This window comes from Orbicella faveolata, unplaced genomic scaffold (assembly GCF_042242905.1).
Source record: "Orbicella faveolata isolate gen_17 unplaced genomic scaffold, um_ofav_v1 contig_47, whole genome shotgun sequence".
NCBI lineage: Eukaryota > Metazoa > Cnidaria > Anthozoa > Scleractinia > Merulinidae > Orbicella > Orbicella faveolata.
This window is the reverse complement of record NW_028301577.1, coordinates 9,926,823-9,943,552: the sequence shown is the minus strand read 5'-3', so window position 1 is coordinate 9,943,552 and position 16,730 is coordinate 9,926,823. Positions and strand designations below refer to the sequence as shown.

The 16,730-nt window shown below is 39.0% G+C and overlaps 2 protein-coding genes across 2 annotated transcripts in view; one reads left to right on the top strand and one right to left on the bottom strand.

Moving 5' to 3' along the window:
• LOC149097048 (uncharacterized) overlaps nt 1-16,730 on the top strand; it is a 347,996-nt gene that overhangs the window by 53,627 nt on the left and 277,639 nt on the right. The gene's annotated exons all lie outside the window — the stretch shown is intronic.
• On the bottom strand, nt 340-12,468 carry LOC110048348 (uncharacterized). Its single transcript, XM_089280093.1, has 10 exons — nt 12,405-12,468; nt 7,020-7,075; nt 6,181-6,555; nt 5,291-5,668; nt 4,560-4,934; nt 3,850-4,221; nt 3,140-3,511; nt 2,426-2,797; nt 1,742-2,113; nt 340-466 (listed from the first exon to the last, which is right to left on the bottom strand). The coding sequence occupies exons 2-10, from the start codon at nt 7,066-7,068 to the stop codon at nt 456-458; spliced, it is 2,676 nt and encodes an 891-aa protein (XP_089136219.1). The 5' UTR covers nt 7,069-7,075; nt 12,405-12,468; the 3' UTR covers nt 340-455.

Below are 16,730 nucleotides of genomic sequence, written 5' to 3'. Positions count from 1 at the left end.
GTCGTTTCAGGCAATCAGTCAATCACTCAAACAGTCAGAAAGTCAGTCCGTCGGTCAGTCAATCAGTCAATCAGTCAATCCACCAGTCCATCAATCTATCGATCCATCAATCCATCAGTCAGTCAGTCAGTCCATCAGTCAGTCAGTCAGTCCATCAGTCAGTCCATCAGTCAGTCCATCAGTCAGTCCATCAGTCAGTCCATCAGTCAGTCCATCAGTCAGTCCATCAGTCAGTCCATCAATCAGTCCATCAATCAGTCCATCAATCAGTCAATCAGTCAAATCATTCAATCAGTCAATCAATCAGTCAGTCAATCAAACAATCAATCAATCAATCAGTCAAGCAAGCAAGCAAACTTTATTTCAAGAGTGACACTTGACAGTTATCAAACAAATGAACGTGTGGCTCTCTAAGCCTCACTAAGCCAAGTGTCTGAGCTGCGTCGACAGACCATTCAAGGTGCAGCTGCGGAACAGAAAACAACACAGGAATCAATTCTCTTCAAATGCAATAGCAACAATCGACTACCGCACCTTTCCCAAATCCTATTCAATCTTCCTCAATTTTGGCCACACTTGTAGCTTCTCGGTTTACTATCCCAGTTTTGATTTGACTTCGTTTTAAGTAACAAATTACATTGCTCTAGAACATGATAATCAAAAAGGGTAAATCTAAGTGAGAACGGAGCGAATTAGTGCCGTTTATCATGACAAAGGAAAGCCAAGGCCAACCGCTCACCCTCGACAAAATCCAGAATAGCTGTTTTGCGTGAGAACCGAAACTCAGATTGTTGCTGGGAATAACCGAGCTCGCACAATTAAGATATAATTAGTTAATTAAGCAGCACTTTCCCTGTACAAAGGCCACAACATTAAAGAGGTTAAACGCTTATAACAACGTTGGAATTGTTCTGTAACCCTAAATCTTAAGACTTTCAGGGACGGAGAGGGGAGCTTCAGAGGCCCTAACCCTGGCAATTACAAAACCGCTCATGCTGTCGCCATTAAAGTATTACAGAATGATGCAGAGATGAATTCAACTATTTACAGATATTTTGGTGTCACTGTGACGTGAATTGACATTACTATGAAAGTCATTTGTTTTCTTTCTGTGGCTAAAAAAAAATATTGATCATTTTTTTCAAATTTCAATATACAATACAATTCTGGTGGCCGCTAATCCTTCTATTTGCATTAGTAACATCATAGCTAATAGAAGGAAATGGTTAGGAAGACCGAAAAATATCAACGAAGCAAACAAAAAGGCTACGATTTATGTTGGAAGGTCCTTCACCCTGCACGTAATTTGTTTTTTGCTCATTGACTATGCGTGAATTACATAATCGTAATGCTTCTATTGGTTAGTTGTATGAGCACATTTTACCACCTTTTGTATTTTGCCAGGGTCAACCCCCAAAAGAGCCAACAAAAACATACAACAAAGAACTTTGCCAGGTTTCCTAGCCATTTCCCTCTATTAACCACGGTAACACCAATGACGTCATTATAATCGATTATTTTAAATAACTGAAGATGATACACCACGCAATAAAGTTTCTTATAATCGGATTCGCTGTTGATCGTTGTACCAGACACATTTCTTTGAGGGAAGTTTAATAAAGGAAAATGCCTGCATTTCTCTGGTTTATTGCTTTAATTAGCCATGGTATACTAACATAATATAGCAGTAGTCTCTATATTACCTAACATGTGCATGTCTTTATGAAGCCTTAATACTCACCACAGTATCGAAGCGAGCATACAGGCGTTTTTTGCAGCTCATACACGTAAAAGGCACCGCAGTTCTTGACTTTAATGGTGTTTCTCCACCGACAGCAATTGCTTGTCCAATGATAGCAGACTTCACGAGTCACTTCACCGTCTGCCACAGAAGGATGTTGTCCTTTGATCCATCCCGGGGCATGCGTACCACAACGACGCACAGGTGGGCATGTAGTGGGCATCTTTGGGTTACCAGCAACACCAGTGAAGCGATACCAGCCAGGGGTGATATCATTCTTATCACATCGGACTGGGCTTTGACCCGTGAAAGTGATTCGACGGTCCGCTGCATTGAGGCTCTTGTAGTTGCTGCATGGGTCATTAGATGCAACTGTTGGAATAATAAATACCAATGAAGTCACCTTCATTGACTAAATTTTCAAACTGGAGGCTATTTAAAAAAAGGTCAAGGAAAGGTTGTTCAAGATAAGGTTTCGTAGAAATAAAGGAAAAGGCAATGTTAAGGTTGTGGTTAGGGAGGAATGTCTAGTTCGTAACGTGAAAAAGTCGTGTTTGTATGTCAAGCGGCACTAGTGAAATGTTTCAGTTTATATGAGTGTTTCAAGCAAGTTATTCTTTCTCTTTTGAAAGTACCTCTATATTACCTAACATGTGTATGTCTTTATGAAACGTTAATACTCACCGCAGTATCGAAGCGAGCATGCAGGCGTTTTTTGCAGCTCATACACGTAAAAGGCGCCGCAGTTCTTGACTTTAATGTTGTTTTTCCACCGACAACAATTGTTTGTCCAATGATAACAAACTTCGCGAGTCACTTCGCCGTCTGCCACAGAAGGATGTTGTCCCTTGATCCATCCTGGGGCATGTGTACCACAACGACGCACAGGTGGACATGTAGTGGGCATCTGCGGTTTACCAGCAACACCAGTAAAACGATACCAGGCAGGGGTGATATCTCTCTGATCACATCGGACTGGGCTTTGTCCAGTAAAGGATTCGAGGCGGTTGGCTGCGTTGAGGTTCTTGTAGTTGCTGCATGGGTTATCAGATGCAACTGTGGAAATAACAATTGTTAACGAAACGTAAAAACACTTTCTCTGTGCAGAATTACATACTGCAGCCTATTATTTGACAAATGTCAAGCAAAAAAGACATCTTAGAGAAAAAAAGAAGTTGAAATGAAAGAACAGTTACGAAGCTAGAGTGTTTTGTTTCACGTCAGGTTGAGTTTGCAAAACCTCAAAGCCTATCAGGAAGCTGCCATCAGTACGGTCGTACTGTTTCAGTTGGTATGACTATTACATGTACTTCATGCCTTTCGTCACTACAGTGATATCTCTCTTTTCAATGTCTATTGTCTAATTGTCTCGCGTTATCTAAGAACGTCAACACTCACCACAGTATCGAAGCGAGCACACAGGCGTTTTTTGCAGCTCATACACGTAAAAGGCACCGCAGTTCTTAACTTTAATGTTGTTTTTCCACCGACAACAATTGTTTGTCCAATGATAGCAGACTTCGCGACTCACTTCACCGTCCGCCACAGAAGGATGTTGTCCTTTGATCCATCCTGGGGCGTGCGTACCACAACGACGCACAGGTGGGCATGTAGTGGGCATCTTTGGGTTACCAGCAACACCAGTAAAGCGATACCATCCAGGGGTGATATCTCTCTGATCACATCGGACTGGGCTTTGTCCAGTGAAAGATTCGAGGCGGTCGGCTGCATTGAGGCTCTTGTAGCTGCTGCATGGGTCATTAGATGCAACTGTTGAAATAGCAGATGTTAACGAAACCTAAAAACACTTTCACTGTGCAGAATTCCATGCTACAGGGTAATATTCAATAAATGTTAAGGGAAAAAAATCATCTTAGATAAAAATAAGTTGAAATGAAAGAATAGATAGAAATCGAGACTTTTTTTAATGTCAGGTTGAGTTTGTAAGAACTCAAAGCCTACCAGGAAGCTGCCATCGATACGTTTGCACTGTTTCATTCGTCATGGCTATTACATTCAGTCCATACCTTTTGTCACTACAGTGGTTTCTTTCTTTTCAACGTCTATTGCCTAATTGTCTCACGTTATCTAAGAACGTCAACACTCACCACAGTATCGAAGCGAACATGCAGGCGTTTTCTGCAACTCATAGACGTAAAAGGCACCGCAGTTCTTGACTTTAATGTTGTTTTTCCACCGACAACAATTGTTTGTCCAATGATAGCAAACTTCACGAGTCACTTCGCCGTCTGCCACAGAAGGATGTTGTCCTTTGATCCATCCTGGGGCATGTGTACCACAACGACGCACAGGTGGGCATGTAGTGGGCATCTTTGGGTTACCGGCAACACCAGTGAAGCGATACCATCCAGGGGTAATATCTCTCTGATCACATCGGACTGGGCTTTGTCCAGTGAAAGATTCGAGGCGGTCGGCTGCATTTAGGGTTTTGTAGTTGTTGCATGGGTTATTAGATGCAACTGTTGAAATAATAGATATTAACGAAGCCTTAAAACACTTACTGTGCACACAAGTCCATGCTTCAGCCTTATATTTTCCAAATGTGAAGGAAAAAAATCATATTAGATTAAATAAGCTGAAACAAAAGAATAGATAGAAATCTTGAGTGTTCTTTTAATGTCTGGTTGAGTTTGGAAGACTCCAAAGCCCACCAGGAAGCTGCCATCAATACGGTTGTACCGTTTCAATTGGTATCAATGTTACATGCACTCCATGCCTTTCGTCACTACAGTGATTTCTCTCTTTCCAATATCTATTGTCTAATTGCCTCACGTTATCTAAGAACGTCAACACTCACCACAGTATCGAAGCGAGCACACGGGCGTTTTATGCAGCTCATAGACGTAAAAGGCGCCGCAGTTCTTGACTTTAACGTTGTTTTTCCACCGACAGCAATTGTTTGTCCAATGATAGCAAACTTCACGAGTCACTTCGCCGTCCGCCACAGAAGGATGTTGTCCTTTGATCCATCCTGGGGCATGTGTACCACAACGACGCACAGGTGGGCATGTAGTGGGCATCTGTGGGTTACCAGCAACACCAGTAAAGCGATACCATCCAGGGGTGATATCTCTCTGATCACATCGGACTGGGCTTTGTCCAGTGAAAGATTCGAGGCGGTCGGCTGCATTGAGGTTCTTGTAGTTGTTGCATGGATCATTAGATGACGTAACTGTTGAAATAGTAGATGTTAATCTAGTTTTACAACAGCTTTACTGTCTAGAACTGCGTCCTGCAGCCTATTATTTGATACAAGTCAAGGAAAAATCATTTTAGATAAAAGAAATGTTGAAATGAAAAAAAATGATAGGAAGCTAGAATGGTTTCTTTAGGTCCAGACTAGAAGTGTTAGATCGCGTTTGCAAGACCTGAATGCCTGCCGAGAAGCTGCCATCTATATCGTTGTACTGTTTCAATTGATATGACTATTAAATGCACTCCATGCCGTTCGTTACTACAGTGATTTCTCTCTTTTCAATATTTGTTTTGCCTAATTGTCTCACGTTATCTAAGAACATCGACACTCACCACAGTATCGAAGAGAGCATGCAGGTGTTTTTTGCAACTCGTAAACGTAAAAGGCACCGCAGTTCTTGACTTTAATGTTGTTTTTCCACCGACAACAATTGTTTGTCCAATGATAGCAAACTTCACGAGTCACTTCGCCGTCTGCCACAGAAGGATGTTGCCCTTTGAGCCATCCTGGAGCATGTGTACCACAACGACGCACAGGTGGGCATGTAGTGGGCATCTTTGGGTTACCAGCAACACCAGTAAAGCGATACCATCCAGGGGTGATATCTCTCTGATCACATCGGACTGGGTTTTGTCCAGTGAAAGATTCGAGGCGGTCGGCTGCACTGAGGATCTTGTAGTTGCTGCATGGGTTATTAGAATTAGATGCAACTGTTGGAATAATAGATGTTAATCAATCGATCAATCAATCAATCAATGAAACTTTATTTAAAGAGCGTTTACACTTAATAGTTATACAACTGATAAACCTGTGGTCCTCGAATAAGAATTATAAGATACTTATTATCAATATTTTAAGATCTAAATTAAAAATATAAATATACCAATATAAATGTACCAATATAATCTAGTTTTAGAACAGCTTCAGTCTCTAGAACTGCATACTGCAGCCTATTATTTAACAAATTTCACGGAAAAATCATCTTAGATAAAAACAAATGTCGGAATGAAAGAATAGATACGAAGCTAGAATGCTTTCTCTAGGTCCAGAGTAGAGTTTTTAAGACCTCGAAGCCTACCAGGAAGCTGCCGTCGATACGGTTGTATTCTTATTTGATATGACTATTGAATCCATTTTATGTCTTTCCTTACTACAGTCACTTCTCTCTTTTCAATGTCTATTGTCTAATTGTCTCACGTTATCTGAGAACGCTGATACTCACCACAGTATCGAAGCGAACATGCAGGCGTTTTCTGCAACTCATACACGTAAAAGGCGCCGCAGTTCTTGACTTTAATGTTGTTTTTCCACCGACAACAATTGTTTGACCAGTGATAACAAATTTCACGGGTCACTTCACCGTCTGCCACAGAAGGATGTTGTCCTTTGATCCATCCCGGGGCATGCGTTCCACAACGACGCACAGGTGGGCATGTAGTGGGCATCTTTGGGTTACCAGCAACACCAGTAAAACGATACCATCCAGGGGTGATATCTCTCTGATCACATCGGACTGGGCTTTGTCCAGTGAAAGATTCGAGGCGGTCTGCTGCATTGAGGCTCTTGTAGTTGCTGCATGGGTTAAGAGCTGTCGTAGCTGACGAAAGTACAGGATAATGTAAGTGAGTTGTTTTCAATCGGGTTTATATAGAAGACGTGAGTTGTTTAACATTCTGTTACTAAGCTGTTTGGTAAAATGCGTTAGGTCCATTGTTGTCACAAATAAATTAATGCCTTCAACACATTGATTTTCTCTCTTTCGGTGGTTGAGTATTCTTTAAGGTGAATTTTTTTAAATAATTTCCACTTTGAATTCTTAAAAGTTACCTTATTTGTAAGAGGAACGAAATACCCTGCGGTTTCCATCTGTTCCACTTCTCTGTAATATTTCAAATCCACCTCCCCCCCCCGCCCCCCCCCCCCCCCCCACACACACACACAAAAAGTGATGCCTGCACTAAGCCATGACAAAATTGAAGGTTTCTTGCGAAACACTACACTAGAAATTGATTCCAGTCAGTGCTTTTATCTTGGTGCTTCTCTAAAGAATGTTAAACTTACCTCGGGTTAAAACAAGCAGGAACAACAAAACAACGTTTTTCATTTTCATGTTGACCCTAGGACAAAAAAGGGACACGGTGTTAGCGATTAATTAGAAAAGTCAATTCCGCAATCGAGCCTAGGGGTTTACGTAGAAGAGAGAATCTGGATGGGGTTTAACCCATTCCTGAGAATCGGATAAAAATAATCTCTCAGCTGAGGAAGCATGCGTTAACGTTCTTTAAGGTAGCTTAAAACAGTTTCAGCGCTTTCCAAGAGTTAGATTTTGATGTAATGTATCTAACACTCGAGAGAGTGTTTTATCGGGATATCCAAACACCGAGAAGACAGTAGAAAATACGACGTGGGGCGAAGTGTTTTTGGCAAAATTCTAGGTGTTTGGACAGCTGATGAAACACTCTCTCGAGTGTTTGATATATCTTCTCAATCGAAACAAAAAATAAGGAGTAAACGGAGAAGTAAAATCGTCAAAATCTATAGTAAGACCGGGAATCCAAACCTCCTTTACGGTCGTGATTTTCTTTGTTTTAACTTGATGAATTATTAATGAGTTTGAGAAGGGTCATTTTAATAACTCTTCATCACTTGATGCTACAATCATGGAATCAGAAAACTTCCCAGTCATTGGTGAGCAGGTTGTTATCATTTTCGTAACAGAATAGGTTACCATAGCAACAGTATGAACTGCTAAAAACACCCTTAATTATAGGCTTAAGAGCTTATAATTCAAAAACGGCACGGTGAAATTTTTTATTTCATCAAATTTTCATAAGTAGGACAAGACGCAACTTTTGGCAAAGTTCTAAAAAAAATATGTACATGGGTTTCAGAACCACCTTAAAATCATACGATGGTAGTAGCATCAACTGATAAATGGTGGTTACAATGGCAAATCGAAGTCTTGGATAGTGCTGGAAACTATTTTGCGCGACCCTAATTGATAGCCGAGATCCGCAAATTTGTTGATAGGTGAGAATTGGGCTGAAATTTTAACCGACTGACACCTGAGAAATTGCCAAATACTGTCACCAAACAGATTTTAGAACTTTCGAGTTCAAGGAATTCTACAAGAAAATATATCAGACGAGTAGTATGCAAGTTTTCCTTTAGAAGTGCGAGTATTTCCTAGTCCAAAATAAATACTTCGTTAACCTTTCTTTAAAGAGGTAATTGCTTATTAAATACTTGCCATCTTACGCAATTGGCTAGATGAAATAAATAATTTCTTTACAAATTCCGACAGCTGAAATTCACTCTGAAATTAACAATAACTACGAAATTACAATTATACACTATGTGTCAAAAGAGCTTTAATTTTGCAATGGCTACCCGATCCAGTTTGTAGTATACGGCATGCACGTTCTTTTGTATCTTTCCTGCTGCCTAGTTTTCTTTCACAGCCAAAACAGAAATTATTTCAGTAGGATTTAAAAAACAATTGCCTTATCCTTTATGTGAAAGAACACTTTCTCTTTACATTCATTGAAGCATGTACTTCATTGTTTTGTAGTTTAAAACATTTTAGTCAAATATTATGCTAAATTCCATTTGTCTTAAAGTCGTTTATACCGGGTTCTGCAGACACGGTTTTGTCGTATCACTAGAGCTTCTTGCTTTTTTCTGTAAAGGAGGATAGAAAGCGGCCGCTTTTTATTCAGATGGGCTGATGTAGATATTCTCAGAGAGATTTGGAAAGTTTGAAAATACTTGCAAACCTTCGTTTGACTCGTATATTTATGAAAAGGCTTTGTAAATGTGCGAGTCACTGAGTCATTGTCGAAAACGCCCTCCAAACCTGTTTTTTGTTTTCGTGTGGACGGAAAGCATTTTGAAAGTCTTGAATAGTGAGTTTCTCGAAAACGATGACGTCACGATAATCATGTGATATTCCGTGACCGAGTTTTCCTCAAACACAAATCCAAAATGACCGGTGATTGTGGAGTTTTCAAATTTCTCCGGCGCTGTGTAGACGAAAAAGGATTTTGATGCGTTTTCAGAGTGAAATCTCCTTTTTTAAATTCTTCCGGCGTGGTGTGAAGGCAGTAGAGACCTCAGGTATATACGACGGCGACGGCAAGGATAACGCCCTAAAAAAAAAAATATTGTGTTTCTATTTTACTTTGGTACTTCGCATTTATTTGGATTTATTTAATATCTCTCGGTATTAAAACTCGCCCCTGCTGAATATGCTATGCATACATTCAGCTCCAAATAGAAATACTAAAAATTAGCCGTTGTGGTTCACGTTCTCTGGACAGCGCAGAACTTGTTCATTTCACGTTGTTGTTTTGAAGAAGACGGCAAAGAAATAAATGAACCAAGAATTATAACGCACGTGCACAGCCATTGCTTTGCTCATTAGAAGTTTTGTTTGGCGACGTTCTCGTTGCCGTTGCCGTCGTGTTTGCGTAAGGTCCCTAGTGATGACGAAAGACGACGCATATTTAAATTGCATCGTCAATTTTAAATATTCGTCGATATACTTTAATTTTTTAACAATCTTAGTTATGCTTAATATGTCTATCGGTTACAAAGCTAGCTCTGATAATGTTTAGTAAGCGCTCATTTTCCCAAAGAAAGAGAATTTCTCCAAGATCGCCGTAGAAGAAAAACACACAAACAAAGTGGCCATTTCACATCGTTGACTTGCAGAGTATTGTAAAACAATTCAAAGGCGCGGATGTGAAATTCTCGTGCAAATCTCATTGTTGTGCTTATTAGTCTTCTGTTCGACAACATTTTTGTTGTATCGTTGTTCTTCTTCATTAAAATCCATAGTCGCCTTCACGGGATTTTCACATCCTTGTGAATTGTTCTGCAATTCTCTGCAAAACAACGATGTGAAAATCTCTCTTATCAGCTTTTTCTCTTTTTCTTTAAGGCTGTAAAAAAACTCTCCGAATTGTCAAACTTGCCAATAGTTCGAACAAAAAGTCGTTCCACTCCCCTCTGTTGAACATTGCAATTTTCTCCCTGATTTATTGAGCCAACTTTTCCTTAAAGATTCGAAACATCGTGGTTCCACTTTAGTTTATTTTTTCCCAGAAATTCTACTATCCCGGCAAATTAAACTGGGACTGCTAGAGGTTTGCACAATTCCACTCGGAACTAAATGTGCAAAACCATTATTTGTAGTCCGAGCTGTCCCAGAAATTCAGCTATTCAGATTAAACTGGCACTGGGAGAGCCTCGCACGATTTCTTTCGGACACACATGCAGAAAGCTATTACTCGTCGGCTTTTCCCTTGCCAAGGCAGGTTTTAACCTAGTTTTGACAACTAGAATTCGAAGGCGGCCATTTTTGTAGAAAATGGGAGAGTTACTCACCAGCTGTCTCAGAGAATTGAAGTCCGTGCTCTGCTCTTGATCCTTTATCAACCGTCTAGCTTCACAAGGTAAACAGTGTTTAAACCCTCGTTGTTATTCACTCTTTTATACTTTGTGGCTATTAAAGCGCATGTGCAGATGTCTTTAACGACAAACCCTCGAGTACCCAGTTGAAATACAGCCAAAGGAAAAACAACAAAAGCCCATGCTAATTGATCTTTTATGATGTGAAGTACGCATTCTTTTGTCACTTACTGTAGATGCGATTCTCAAACTTAAACTCACTTTATTTTCGCAAGATAAACCTTGGATATTTTCAACATTTTTAGGGGGAAGAGGGTAATTTTCAAACCCATTTTCTCTTCCATCCTGTCATGGAAAGCTTAGTATTAAGAATTAAATTTATTAAGGTGTGATCTTATTCATTAACTAGCTGCTTAATTTCTTCCCATAGGATCAGCTTTTAAAATTGTATTTATTCTGTAGCACCTATTACATAACTTATATTCTTTTATTGCGTAACCAGTTCTGTTCTATGCCCTTGTAATCAATCTTTGTCCAATAGTTTTCTTTCCCTTTCTCTTATTTTACACCTCGCGTTTGCATATTTAGGGTTTTGGGGTGATACGTGTTGAGAGGTTTTACTGTGTGTAGAAGACGAAGGTTGAAGTGCAGTAACGAGCGAGATTAGAAAGTGGCAGGAACACGTCCGAAATCACATTTTCATTACTGCGAAGCCATCAGTAAACCATTCGTAAATTCACGACAAAGAGCCATTTGCCGGGGAACGCGAGTGCTAAATAGCTGGTCGAAGCAATCGAAGGACAAGCGTAAAGTTCTGTCGAAGTAGGGCCGTTGTAATTCGGACAGCTGGAGTAAACAGGACAAGTCAAGTCGAATTATACCGGACTGAGTGAAGACGTAACCGAAAGAAGTAAGTTGACAAGTGGGAGTAATAAACGGGAGTTTGGTTCGTTTTGTGTGCCATGTGTTGGTGGAACGTTGTTGGGGTCAAGTTCAAGGACAAGGACTTCATATGCAAGGTTAACTGAACTGAACTACGGAAACTTTTTTTTAAGGAATATTCTTGTAAATAGATTAAGTGTGCTGAGCTATTTAGCTTGTTTATTATATTCTTGTAAATAAATTAAGGTTAATTATTTAGCTTATTGTATTATTGTTAGTGACCCTATTTAAAGTATAATGTTTTTTTAGTGTACTTGTTTTAATAAATGCTTATAGACTTATGTAGTTGTTACGTGTTTTCTCGGGTTTGTTTATGCTTAGTGTTTTTTTTGTTAGAGAGCGCCCACCTATGGCGCGGTTTCATCACACACACCCCACCCCCACCGGGTCAAATATTGAATATGTGCTGCAACGTATATTTCTGTAGATTTCCAAGATAACTTTACTCACGTGTAAAGTACGTTAGTGCACAAAATCGAAAATAGTTGATAAATTAGAAAAATAATCCGAAACTAATAAACTAACATGCTATTCGTTATAAAACATCTTTAAATATCAGAAATACATATCAAAACAATGAGAAAGTTGGCAACAAATAAAACCAAAGAGCTGGAAAAAAAAATATTGAAATATATTGCAGTGACATTGCGTTTCCACACTGTTTTAAAATCTGTGGAAAGCAAACTAATAGTTGAAATCGGAAGAATCCGTTAATTACTGAATGAGCAGCCAAATGTGAACGCGGGAGAATTTTTCAAACTGGTTTGTCAGAAAACTAAAATTCTGTGTACTTGACAGGAGCACACTGTATAAACGAACATGGCACCATCATAATGAGGGACACTTAAATAGACTCTTGAGACACACTCAACATGTAACTATAAAAAAACTATCCCAGAAGTATGAATAAATCATGTATTTAAATTCGTCAGATTTTTTTCTAGGAAAACTTTCGTCGACTTATAATAAACTGTGGCTTTCGTTGTCAGAATAATTATTTTTCCTACTAAATGCCAAGCTTCCTTTCCTTGCCTGCATGGCAACGGTTTGATGTGAAAGAAGTAATTTTTTAAGGATTATTCACTTTTTTACCTCTCTCCTCTTCGTCTTTGTGAAAGAGACCTTTTTGTTGTCTTCCTATTTTTCTGATCTTGTCCCTACAAGCTGAGGCCGACTCCTTGACAGCCCTTTTTATAGATACTCATCAACAACGGGCCGATACATTTTTGACCAAATGTACGTGTCAGGAGTGGGTTGGTTTTTATCGAGTTTAGCATATGCAAATATTTCACGTGGGAGGTATTTTAAGTAAGCCCTTTAAAAGTGGAGCCATGAACTCGTTTATGGAAGTAATCCCTAAGCTAGAAATTTCGCCATAGTCACGTTAAAGCCTTCAATTCCACAAATATCCGGATTTTGTTTGGGATATTTAAAGGTTTCCGACATATTCAGAAAATAAGAAGATATTTAGAAAATTAAGATATTTGGATATATTCATGGCATTTTTTATTGAATCAATATTCAGTTCTGTGCCAGAAACAATCCAGTTCAGCGATTATTAACTCGAAAAATATATTCCATATCACTAAAAGCGCTAAAGCAGTAATTTTCCTAAATGGCAGATGCTGGAAATATCGAGGTACCTGAATCTTTCTCCCCAATTCCCATTGCTGCAATAAAATTTTGAAAGTTTTGGTCTAAGTGATTCAAAAACGATGTATTTTGAGGGCAAAAATAAAAGGTATTTAGAGGTTTTCGGGGATATTTATAATTTTTTTTTTGTGATATTTAGAAGCATTTTTGAGAATTTCCGGAGAGATAGTTAAACGATTTTACGTGATATTTGTGGAGAGGCCTTGTTTGAAAAAGCATAACTTGGGTCTGTTCATTGCTGTCGTTTGTTCCGAGGCCTACAGGGGACGTTGTAGTTCTTTACGTGTAGTTGTTTACAACATTGCACCTAAGCTCAATATATTGATTGCGTGTAAGATATCAGAACAAGGCTAGTAACCCTGAGTATATCTTGGCGAAACAACTGATAGCCTTTGAGCGATGGGCTCCGGAAACAATTTTATAGACATTTTAATTTTCACTGTATTCACTATGAAATGACACCTATCTCGGGTGTGGCGGCGCAGTTTTCGTTGCTCCAGTACAGAAACTGCAGTGAAACAAAGCAAGCGAAAGCATATTAATAAACCCAATGAGTCTGAAATAGGAGATAATCGAAGTGCTGCCTGATAGCTATGGAATGGTAGCTGGTAATTGGACAAATCTACCTTCGAAATGACAGAAATGTAAACAGCACTTGTCTAAACTAAAGAGGCTTGTATGAGTTGCATTGTGTTACGCTGAACCGATCAGTTGTACTCAATGATTGTTAGCATTGAAACCGGAATAGCGAAACGATTACCAAATGAGGTGGTATTGGGCTTTCGCATGGCTGAGTATGTATTTTCGAGACAAGCTTGGCTACATTGAGAGATCCAAAAAGGCACTTCACATTGTTTCAGGGCATTATAAGTTTTAATTGCTTTCTACGAATACTTTGTTGATCTTTTTTAAACTTTCCTGACTTCAATATGAACACATACATTACATTTTATCCTCTGGTGCTAAAACTCACTACCGATTGAGACATAAGTAATTTTACCTAAAAAGTTTTACGGAGTCTAATTTGAAAGTTATATAACATAATAGCTTTTTAAATTTGTATTACATTGTAATTAAACTTGGATGAGAGGCAATTTCGGGCAGAAACTACAAACATTGCCTGGAATTGTCTCACAGAGATTTTGAATTATATTGCAATGCAAAGGAGGCACGTGAACAGGGAAAAAGAGAAAATAGTCTCTTATCATGATATTTTGTAAGTCTAATGTATAGTTAACCGCGCGGCCATGGGCCGAGCGCGGTTCATGTTCTACCCTTGGTTTATTTATTTTTATTTTTTATTTGTCGGAGACCAGACGCAGATCTCCACTCGGCCAACTTTGAATTACGCAATCGGTAATGTTTACTCGCCAAACCTTGTTTCTTCAGGATCAACAGAAATCTCAGATTACAAAATCACGCCGAACCTACACGTTGCAAAAAAAATCTCTTCAAAACCCTGACATCGAAGCGATATATCACTTTAGCGTTAATAGCTACCTCATATCGGCAGTATTAAAATCTATTCGTTAACAATCCAGCTTCATCATATTAAAATTTCAACGAAATCGAACAAAACCAGAACTAAATATTATTAGATTTTTTTTGTAACCTAGCTTCATTGCGTGAGTCGACAAAGGAAGCGACGGTCGCCCATAGCCACCGAAACACATTAACATAACCAGTGAACCTACGTTTCGGTCAAAAAAAATCCAGGATTATTGCCTGAAAGCTGAAAATTCAAGAGGAACATCTTTTTCGAACTTTTCTCAAGTTATTTAGACGAAAAAATGACCTCGGCGGACTCCAAAAGAGAACGAAACAAAAAACAGAACGAGACAGTGAGAAGAGCCGATAATTTATTCACCGCGTGGCCTTCGTTACGTTCACGTTAAAAAAACCTTACTTCTGGATAATTTCAGCCTTACAAGTCAGCAACTGGTCCCAAATTACTTTCTGTATCCTTACAAATGTCCTGACTTCCATCTCCGAAAGATTTGGCGGCAATTTTTTAGCAAATAAACACTTCGCCGACAGCAATCACCATTACGGTGGCTTGCAACTAATTCGCTAACTTTACAAAACCCTCCCGAGGGGGGGATATGACGAAAAGAGCTGAAAAATGATGACCGGAAATAGAGTAATTTTCTCAGCTTGCAGTGTGCCAAATTTGCTGGAAATAGGTTCAAAACCGATATTTGTTTTTCGTTTTTTTTTCTTCGGATCACTCATGCTACCAAAACAGTTAACTTTTAAAAGCGCGGTTGTAAGATCTTAAAGATCTTCTTGTTCAGTTTTAGTATCTCATAGTGTTTGCCACCCGCAAAAGGTTTTCTTAAATTTACTAGAATTTTTTGCTTTTGTACTGCATTTTGTTCAGTATAATTGTGCATGTGTCGGAACAAAAGGACATTGAACAAAATCATCCACGTTGCATGTTTGTACGGCCTATGAGTGTTGGCGAACAGGGAAATCACATGATTATCGTCACGTCATCGTTTTCGGAAAGCTCTCTTTTCGTGACGGATTAGTGCGTTTTCGAATTTCTCCGGCGCAGTGTGTTCAGTGTGCCCTTATAGATCACTGATACCCTTTATACTCTCGAGTGAGAGAAGCACTTTGAGAGTATAGTGTCTTGCCCGAAGGGCATTGCACAATGACCCCGGACCGCTCAATACGCACTAACTATGAGGGCACCGCGCAGGAATAAAAAGACAGACTGATGGAAGGAACTTAGTTCTTTTACCTCTTAGTGTTTCAAGTTAGTTTGCAAACATTTTATTAAGTCCTTGCAAACCATCGCCGCCGAGAAAAAAAAAATTAAAGATAATTTAAGTATTAATTAAAACAGTTCACTCTTCTTTTTAACTTACCTGAGATAATGACACTGAAAACTAGACTATCGTGGGACACCAACTCCCGGGAGTCTTGTGCCGGTCAGTGATAGCTGAGAAACTATCGAACCGCTGTTATGCCTTTTTTCTTTTATCGATACGTGATCTAGATTTCTACCTTTCAGTTTGGCAGTTAAACACAGCTGAATGCTGAAATGTTTACTGAGCCGTGAGAAGATGCAGTTTATTTACTGATAGCTTTTCTAATGGCTTCGGTATAAATCTTTAGAGTGAATGAAAAACTCAAGCTGAAGTCATTGCCTAATTACGTACCGGTGGCGAAAGCTACCTTGAAAATTTGGTTTAACATGGTGAAGTTTTGCTAAGACAAGTAAAGTATGAATATCCTCGAACGGTGAACGTGGGTAAATAATGTTTGTTAGCATAAGTATATTGACATTGATTAAACTTGTTTCCACGTGAAATCATGAGGCATCAAAGACAGTGGCCGAATTAGGGTTAGGGTTAGCGTTAGGGTTTAAAAGGGTTATGAACCTACCCAAACTCTAAATTTTCACGCCACAGAAATTAGGGTCAAAACTCACCGAGACGTTTCAAATATAACGATATTGTTATGGAATAATTGAGTTAGGTCGAGTCAACGATGTAAACTAACAGATAATCTACCAGTGCACCTGAAATTTTTTTAACCATTAGTTTTCAATTGTGAACATTATTTCACTTAATACGATACATACATACTAAAAAAAAACTTGAAATCACCTATTGATCCAAACTATTATACACAATATATTGTATAAAATTGAACGTGATACACCAACAGCTTCGATTGGCTAAGTAGTCACAGCTTTTTTGTTTCCCACTTAGGCAATGATAAAAAGCAAACACCAGTCTAAAAGTCATGGAAAAT

Coding starts and splice junctions, on each gene's coding strand:
- LOC110048348 (XM_089280093.1), bottom strand. CDS start 7,068: ATGAAAATGAAAAACGTTGTTTTGTTGTTCCTGCTTGTTTTAACCCGA. Junction 6,556..7,019: donor CCTGCTTGTTTTAACCCGAG/GTAAGTTTAACA, acceptor TACTTTCGTCAG/CTACGACAGCTCTTAACCCA. Junction 2,114..2,425: donor ATGCTCGCTTCGATACTGCG/GTGAGTATTAAC, acceptor TTATTCCAACAG/TTGCATCTAATGACCCATGC.